Genomic DNA, 9,419 nt, shown 5'->3' with positions numbered 1-9,419 from the left:
GGCTGGAAGTGGTGCTGTGGCTCAAGTGGTAGAGGGCCAGACTTGAGCAAAAGAAGCTCAGGGACAGTGCCCAGGACCAGAAGAAGAAAAGAAAAATCTAAACACCACAAAAGTTTAACCATAATCTGTTCATATTATCACATAACTCATGTTCATAATAATGACCTTAAATTAGATGGAGGTAACTTTATACTTCTAGATTTTTAATAATTACATTCCATTTTTATTCCCTAAAATTTGCAGTTCGTGTAAGATATGTATGTCTTCCAATTAACCTGAATATTAAATTAAGTTCATTTCTTAGTCATGTTACTAATATGGGCTTTTCCTCACCACCTTCCCACCCAACACTTCTCAACTCTCTCTCTCTCTCTCTCTCTCTCTCTCTCCCTCTCCCTCTCCCTCTCTCTCTCTCTCTCTCTCTTTCTCCCTCCATCCCTCCCTCCCCCCCCCCCTCCCTGTCTTGGAGCTTGAAGTCGGGGCCTGAGCTTTGTCCTTGGCTTCTTTTTGCTTAAGGCTAGCACTCTACCACTTGAGCCACAGCGCCACTTCTGGCCTTTTCTATATATGTGGTGCTGAGGAATCGAATCCAGGGCTTCATGTATAAGAGGCGCGCACTCTACCACTAGGCCATATTCCCAGCCCCAGCCTTTAACCACACCCATGTGGGGATCATTTTGATTTTTCTGGCTGAGGTTTTCTTCATCTAAAGAGGGGGACAAAATAGAAAGAGACAATTTAAAATATTCTCAGTCCAAAGTCTTTTTCCTCTAGTATCTAAAGCATTACCAGGCAATAAAAGTAAAACTCACATTCATTGTTATAATTCTTAGTGTCACTCAAATAATTTGCAAACCAACAAGCTTTAAAGACCCACTGAATGAAAATAAACATGTTATATTTATTTAAGTAACTATCATTTTATTTGTAAAACATCACGAGAAATCAGTAAAGCCTATATCACAGAGACACAGTCATTACCTAATTTGCCTTGCTTTACTTTGCTCTGGTCACCACAGATTCTTCTCTTTTCAGTTAATGGCTAGTCTTCCCAAGCCATTCTACTAATGATATCTACTTGTTCGGCTTTGCCCTTGATAGTATCTCAAGTATAATTATCAAACCTCTGCTTTTTATACTACAATTAAAGCTTTTCCTAAATGTGATGTTTTCACTATCAACTACATATAAGGTACCTACATTTGAATACTACACAAACATTTCACATTCAGTAGTTCTAAAATTACACCTTAATTTATTTAGCAAGCAATCTCTATTTGTTTTAATTTTTTCCAGTCTGGTTGGGGTCTTCTGCCCCTTGTTATCCAAACAGAGAGTCAATTCTGACTCTTACATCTCCCCTTGCTTCCCTTTTGTAATCACTTGATAAGACAATTGACTTCTCCGATCTAACAGATCCATCATTTTGTAGCTGCTCTACCTTGCAGTGTTTCCTACAGTGATGCAATCCATTGACTCTAAATGAGTCCCACCTCTTGATTTTGCATCTTGCAAGATCTAACAAAGTAGAGAATCTACTCATAGTAGAGAATCTAACTCATAGAGAATATGAGTGCAACAAAAGTTTGTTAAATCAATTAAATGAGGGAACAAGTCTTAACATTTTCAGAGAGAAGAAAATTGTCTACATAAAGGTCACAGAAAGCAAATTGCTGAGTTTTCAAATGCCTGGGTCTTAAATTGACAAAGAAGGTCTTAGAGACACTGGCTTTAAAATTAAAAATGAATTATATTAACACTTTGGAAGCTATTTTGTGGCAGAGTACAGTTAAAATTCTGAAAATGAACCTTTTAGCATTTTGGAAAGGAACATGCCAGGTTCTCAATCTTTGCAAAGCAAATTAAAATTCTGAAGAAATCTCAGTGTTTTGAATGTGAACAATTATGGTTATTCCCAACTCCAAAGCACACTTAAAAATCTGGTGGTATCCTTTAGTTCTAGAGTCTTTTTTCTACCATTCTGTTCTTGAAGTAAACAAGTACCATTTCTAGAAACTTTTCATTAATTAGATGTTATTGTGACATCTTTTTTATAGTTACTAGAATGGGAAAAACACTATCTAAGTGTAAATATATAATAATCAGTATATAAATATGTAACAGTTTTCCTGTTGGTCACTTATTACAATATGGTGATTTTATTTTCAATTCTTCAGAAATGTTTTCTATTCAAAAGTATCAAAGGGGAATATTTCTTTTTTTCTTTTTTTTTTTTGCTTCTTTTTTTTTTTCAAATTTTTATTATCAAACTGATGTACAGAGAGGTTACAGTTTCATACGTTAGGCATTGAATACATTTCTTGTACTGTTTGTTACCTTGTCCCTCATACCCCCCTCCCTCCTCCCCCTTTCCCTTCCCCCCCCCCAGGTGTTCAGTTCACTTACACCAAACAGTTTTGCAAGTATTGCTTTTGTAGTTGTTTGTCTTTTTTTACCCTGTGTCTCTCAAATTTGGTGTTCCCTCAAAGGGGAGTATTTCTTATCAATATAGTTTCCAGAAAACTCAAAGGTTCTTTCCTATACTTTATAAGTAGCTTTTTAAGAGCTGGGGTCGAGGAGGGAGGATTTCTGAGAATTGAACCCAGGCCTTTGTACTAGCTAGGCAAGTGCTATACAACTTGAATTATGCTTCTAACTCCCTTCGTCATATATAAGCTTTACATTTTTGTAAGCCTTGACAACACAGGAAGACATGTTTTCAAAGCTTTAATGAGAAGCTTTAAACAGAAGCAGTAACATTGTAAATGAAAGATTAATAATCTTTTCTTAGGGCGTTATTCCAGCCTATCATTCTCTGAGTTCATCAAAGATAGTTTATTTCCTAGGACACTTTTTCTCATAAATAATGCATAGAACAAAACTACGGTGTGCATCACATGGCTGAGCACCACTGGGCAAAAATATGAACATATTAAGGAAAAATTAATTTAACCAAAAAGTAGTTACTTGTTAGAATGAAATTATATACATATGTTTATATATATATGTGTATATATACATGCAAAATCTAGCTAGGTAATATAGATATAATCCAAATTATTTCATTCTTCTTCATACATTGATCAGTGATATAACATGTTAAAAACTGGAAAACCTTTAAAAATCCTTCTTATCCAAGGGGGATGTTATAAAATAATCTGTTATGTTTGCATTTTCCCTTTACTTTTAACTTAAAACTCTGTTCTCTGGGTTTGATGCTATCTTTAGAAATCAAAAAAATAGCTATAATCAAATAATCTTACAAGGTGAGCATTTATGTGTAGCAACAGCTTTAGATTTTGAGAGCTAGTAGGTGACAGGAAACTTTTTTTCCAGCTATTAAAAAGATTTTTTAATTCTTCTTGATGGAAGAGTCAATATTTTCTCCAGTAGAACTAATGAACTAAGTGGAAAACACCTCATTAATTTTCAAACCCCCTTGTGAGGCAAGAAAATGACATTCTTATCTAACAGCTGGAAAAACTGAGGAAATAGTGGGTGTAACTATGCTCAATTGAATAGGGAAAAAATTGTCTCTACTATATCCCAAGATAAGAAAATAAAAGAATATTTTATATACAAATACTCTGCCTCTTATTTTTAAAGAGTCAATGTCTGCTTCTTGAGGCTATGCCATATACCTTCCATCAGAGTAAACTACTGCCTCATGGCCTGCCATTGCAGCCATTCTTTTAAATTACTTATAAATAGTCCTTCCCAATTCATACAACTTAACATTTGGCCAGTTATAAATCTTTGATAAGCATATTTAAGTCACTTATCCTATAGATCTTCTAGCTGTAACAGTTATAATAATTCCTTACAAAATGCATTGAGACTCTAAGGGAGAACCAGAAAAGAGAGAGGAAGGAAAGACAGAAGGTAGAGAGGGAGAAAGGGAAAGAAGGAGGGAAGGAGGGAGGGAGGGAGAAAGGGAGGGAGGGAAAATTAAATTGATGTGCAATCTTTAAAAAAAGCAATATGACATTTCTCTTAGAATTATAAACCATCATACAATCTTGAGTTCTTTTGCATTTGTTTTACAAAACATGGAATATTTTTTGAGTGGAAATATCCTCAGTTACTTCCAATACTGTTGCAAGATTGATTTTCCTAGGTTAAGGGAATGCCAAAGTTAAGTACTTTATGAATATCCTCTTTAAAATATATCATTATGCATTTTTTAATGGGCTAAGGAAATCCAAAATCAAATTAGGGAAATTTAACATCATCTCAAGTATTACTAACATTGGTCTTTGTGTAACAACTGTGACATCATGAAAGTGAAGTATTCGTTTTTAAGCTTTTAACTGAGAAAGCTATACCTCAGAATGCCCAATAGAAATACACTATGTAAATTAACCTGTTTTATCTGTGTGCTGATTGGCTTGAATTCCCCGGAATGTCACAATCTCACCACCCAGCAATGAGGTATTTTACTGCTGCCTCTAGATCAAATTATTACTGTGGATTTTTTTTCTGTTTCATTAACAAATTATTATAAAGCAATAAGCTTTCAGGAGGAGAAGCAGATGTTTTTGCATTGGGAATTAATGAAAGCACGTCTGTTCGCTATTGGGGGGGTGGGGAATTGGGTAGTTCTTTAAAACCTTACACCACCCTCACTAACAAAACTCCTCGGAATGGCAAAATAAGAGCATGCGTGATTCTAGAGGCAACCCTAAGCACCCAGGTGTCAGGCTATGTGGTGTTTGTGATATCCTCGGACCTTTTGGACTGGTGTAAGTTTTATGTATTCGTTATGTTCCTGGTGTTGTTCATCTGTAATAACAAAGGAGGAGTGGATCCCAAACACACAACTGCTTTGACTTGACCAGTGGTCAGTCGAACTTGGATGAGGGGGGAAAGAAAGGCTGTAGCTCACTGAGGTGGAATGCCAGAAATCACCTTTGAAAATCTTCGCGAGCCCGATGCTTCAGTCACAGGCGTTAAGGTACAATGGATGTCAACGAATTTTTTTGTTGTTGTTACAATTGTCCTTTGAACTTCGCTTCTCCTCGCTTAAAGGCAGATTGGCATGCTTTAGGAGACTAGATGATGACTAACAAAAGACAGGGCTGCCCTAACCTGCTTCCCTCCCCCGCCCCCTCCTGTCCCCCATTGACAAGATTTTTTTGACTGTACTTTTAATTCCCCCTCCCGCCCTTTTTTTTTTTTTTTTTTTTTTTTTTTGCCCTCCCAGCTAACTTGGAAACCCAAAGGTTGGCAGGGACAAAATCGAGCAAGAAGAATTCTAAAAGAAGCTTCCAATGCTTTGGACCACCTCGGAAGAGAAAGGAAGACCATGTTGTGGGAAGGCGAGGGTTCCGGGAAAGCGAGGAGGAGGCGGACGTCCCGGGCCGCGTGGCTTTGTGCTCAGCCTTAGGCGAAGAGGGATGGGCTTGAGGTCCCACACCAGCCTCTCCAAGCCCCCCACTTCACTGACGAAGAGGGAAAAGTTCAGAACCAACCCCCAGGGGATCAAAGCCTAATTCTGCTCGTTGAACTGCAACCGAGCAATCCACAGACCCAGCAAGCTCTGGGAGCCAGAAGGGGCTTGCTGCTAGCTCCGGGAGAGGCTGAAGCAACCCCTGCCGCCGCCCTCGCCACCGCGCCGCCGCCGCCGCGGCCCCTGCGTTACTCGGGGAGACGGTGGTGCCGCTGCGACAGGGGAGGACGCGGCTGGAGCTCAAGGAGGTTCCAGCGCGCAGGCGCCGCCGAGCCCTGCCTGGATGCTCAGACAAGGCACTAAGGGAAAAAAAAAAAAATCAGCAATTTATAGAAAGAAGAAGCTATAGTCTGTCGGGATATCCAACACCAACAGGTAGGAGGATATACTCTGGGTGAAGTCTGGGGGAGGGGTGGGTTGCACGGTGTGGACGAAACTGCAGGTTCATTGGGAAGAGCCCTCCCCGAGGGGTTTTTTTTTTTTTTTTTTGACAATAAACTGCATAATGGAAGTACATTCAGACAATGCATCTTCCGTAAGGCTTATTGAGAGCTCCGTTTCTGGAAAGCGTTGCAAGACCGAAGAATATCAGCAGCCTGCGAATCTCCGGGAACCCTCGCCTTGCAGCACAGAAGCAATCTCTCTCCCCATCTTCGCGTATGTAATGCATGTCTCTTTCCCCCTCCCCCTCCCCTACCCCCTATTATAAATCCAGGGGTGGCGGATTTCAGGTTTCGTAATGTTTCATGATGCGGTTGGTATTTACCCTGGGATGTTACCGGTGGGGAAATTAAAATCATCGAACGCCGTTTTTCTCGGGCTCGGATCAGCATATTTTGGGCAAGTGAGAAGTAGCAAAGGAATAACAGAAGAAGCTGATTTCCCTGGTGTGGCTGCCAGGCACCTAGGAGACAATGTGCATTTCGTTTTAAAATAAAGCCACTTGTGATTTGCAAGGAAAGATGATCCCTATAAATGAGAAAGGCTTAATTGCCTAAGAAATACGGGTTCATGTTATATTCATTGGAATCCAGGCAGCCAAGGTTTACAAATAGAAGTGCATTATTCCTCTGGGTGTGTTTCCCCAGCCAATATTTACATTAACCATATTTAATAATCATGTGGGTTTAAAAGAGACAAGATTTGCCAAAAAAGGGGGGGTGGGAGTGGGGGTAGGGTGGGGTAGGAAAGAAAAGACAAAAGATTAATTCACATCTGATGTTGGGACAAGTCCCTGTCTATTGTGAAATAGAATATTGAAATCATGCTTTAAGATGAATCAACAAACACTCTTCTGCAGAATGAGCAGTGGCACTTAAGTTCAAAGACAAATATTTTTCAGAGTCTTTGGGGTCCATACCAGCAGAGAAACTGCCTATAAATACTGACAATACAAATAAACCTCACGCAAATATAGGTGGCCTCTTGTCTCCTATCAGCACTCTTGCAGATTCTTTCAACTGTGGAACATTTTATTCCTTCTCTTCCAAAGGTGCCCAATCAAGTATAGATTCTCTAGAACAGGTATGTTTTTAAAATGCACCTAGCTTAGACAACTAAACAAGCCAATTCATTGAAAAAAATCTCAAAAGCCAAGTGACATGCTAAAGCAAATAATAGTATTCAAAATTAAAACTTTATTGGCATCCCCATAAATGAACAGCTTTATGTTAGCACTGACATCATTGCTTGTTAACTTAAGAACTGATAGCTCCTTTTTCTCCCCTCCCCCCTCAGATATTCTGATGGCAAATCAAATGGAAGAAAAAAGGAAGCATGACTGCAGATCGAATCAGTTCTCTTTGTGGATTACACTTTCAATAAAATGTATGGATCTATCTTTTCCTTGTTCCTATATCTAGATCATGAGACTTGACTGAGGCTGTATCCTTATCCTCCATCCATCTATGGCGAACTATAGCCATGCAGCTGACAACATTTTGCAAAATCTCTCGCCTCTAACAGCCTTTCTGAAACTGACTTCCTTGGGTTTCATAATAGGAGTCAGCGTGGTGGGCAACCTTCTGATCTCCATTTTGCTAGTGAAAGATAAGACCTTGCATAGAGCACCTTACTACTTCCTGCTGGATCTTTGTTGTTCAGATATCCTGAGATCTGCAATTTGTTTTCCATTCGTATTCAACTCTGTCAAAAATGGCTCTACCTGGACTTACGGGACTCTGACTTGCAAAGTGATTGCCTTTCTGGGGGTTTTGTCCTGTTTCCACACTGCTTTCATGCTCTTCTGCATCAGTGTCACCAGATACCTAGCTATCGCCCATCACCGCTTCTATACAAAGAGGCTGACCTTTTGGACGTGTCTGGCTGTGATCTGCATGGTGTGGACTCTGTCTGTGGCCATGGCGTTCCCCCCAGTTTTAGATGTGGGCACTTATTCATTCATTAGGGAGGAAGATCAGTGCACTTTCCAACACCGCTCCTTCAGGGCTAATGATTCCTTAGGATTTATGCTGCTCCTTGCTCTCATCCTCCTAGCCACACAGCTTGTCTACCTCAAGCTGATATTTTTTGTCCACGATCGAAGGAAAATGAAGCCAGTCCAGTTTGTAGCAGCAGTCAGCCAGAACTGGACTTTTCATGGCCCTGGAGCCAGTGGCCAGGCAGCTGCCAATTGGCTAGCAGGATTTGGAAGGGGTCCCACACCACCCACCTTGCTGGGCATCCGGCAAAATGCAAACACCACAGGCAGAAGAAGGCTATTGGTCTTAGACGAGTTCAAAATGGAGAAAAGGATCAGCAGAATGTTCTATATAATGACTTTTCTCTTCCTAACCTTGTGGGGCCCCTACCTGGTGGCCTGTTACTGGAGAGTTTTTGCAAGAGGCCCTGTAGTACCAGGAGGATTTCTAACGGCCGCTGTCTGGATGAGTTTTGCCCAAGCAGGAATCAATCCTTTTGTCTGCATTTTCTCCAACAGGGAGCTGAGGCGCTGTTTCAGTACAACCCTTCTGTACTGCAGAAAATCCAGGTTACCAAGGGAACCTTACTGTGTTATATGAGGGAGCATCTGTAAATCTTTAGCCTTGTGAAACACTAACCTTCTCTGCTAAGCAATTGTGGCCTGTAGCCATATCTGGAGAAGAAATTCAAGAATGGGATCAGCAGTTATAAGGATTTGGGCAACATTCTGCAGTCTTTGCAATAGTTCACCTATAATCCAGTTTTAAATCTCAGAGTGATCCTGCTGACTGCTGGTGAAGGTTTGTAATTAAGAAAGGACTGAACCACTGCCCTAAGTTTCCTTCTGTGGTTGAAAACTAGATAATGAAAGTAGCAGGTGCTAAGTATCAGTGCTAAATGCTGTGTATATCATTACATATGAAAAACAACATCAAAAAACGAATTAGCATTGGACATCTTAATAAATTAAGTTGACATGAGGTAAATGTGTTGATGAAAACTAATTTTAGAAGTTTAAAGACTTTAAAACATTTCATACTATTTTTGTTTTTCAAAGACTAAACTACTTGGGGACTTAAAGTACTGTAATTCACTAAAGACGTGCCATGAATTACTGGGATATCACATTTTAAAAAACGCCTTGTAAGTTTGGGGGGGGGAGCATTCCAAAGCAGTATATTGGTTCCAATTAGAGTTTACCTTTTTTGTATGAATACATTGCTATTTCTAACTACCACTTTCCTTACCTACTAGTGAAATTGCTAGCATTGAACTGTATTATGTGGTTTTGTTGATTTAGTATAAAAGTTTTCCAGTTCATTTATATTTTCCAAATGCTAGATATTAGTTTAGAGGGCAACATTAATGGTACCAACTGGTCACAACTGAGCAGTTCTAATAATGAAAATAAACACATGTTGCCTTAAAGGGTGATCTAATATACTTCATCTTATTTAGCATTGAAGCTAGTAGTCAAGGGATAACGAATCAGTAACTGGTCATGGTCATTCATCTGGAAGTGCATGGAAGATCATTTAATACTTTTTTC

The 9,419-nt window shown here is 39.6% G+C and overlaps 1 protein-coding gene across 1 annotated transcript; it reads left to right on the top strand.

Moving 5' to 3' along the window:
• The first annotated feature begins 5,762 nt into the window (after positions 1–5,762).
• Gpr85 (G protein-coupled receptor 85) lies at positions 5,763–9,172 on the top strand. Its single transcript, XM_048337901.1, has 3 exons — positions 5,763–5,824; positions 5,990–6,106; positions 7,187–9,172. The coding sequence occupies exon 3, from the start codon at positions 7,357–7,359 to the stop codon at positions 8,467–8,469; it is 1,113 nt and encodes a 370-aa protein (XP_048193858.1). The 5' UTR covers positions 5,763–5,824; positions 5,990–6,106; positions 7,187–7,356; the 3' UTR covers positions 8,470–9,172.
• Positions 9,173–9,419: the final 247 nt, after the last annotated feature.

The sequence above is a fragment of the Perognathus longimembris genome, chromosome 2, assembly GCF_023159225.1.
Source record: "Perognathus longimembris pacificus isolate PPM17 chromosome 2, ASM2315922v1, whole genome shotgun sequence".
Taxonomy (NCBI): Eukaryota; Metazoa; Chordata; class Mammalia; order Rodentia; family Heteromyidae; genus Perognathus; species Perognathus longimembris.
This window is presented reverse-complemented; position numbering and strand designations above follow the sequence as displayed.

What these genes read in the sequence shown, in the direction of transcription:
- Gpr85 (XM_048337901.1), top strand. Translation starts at nt 7,357, where the DNA reads ATGGCGAACTATAGCCATGCAGCTGACAACATTTTGCAAAATCTCTCG.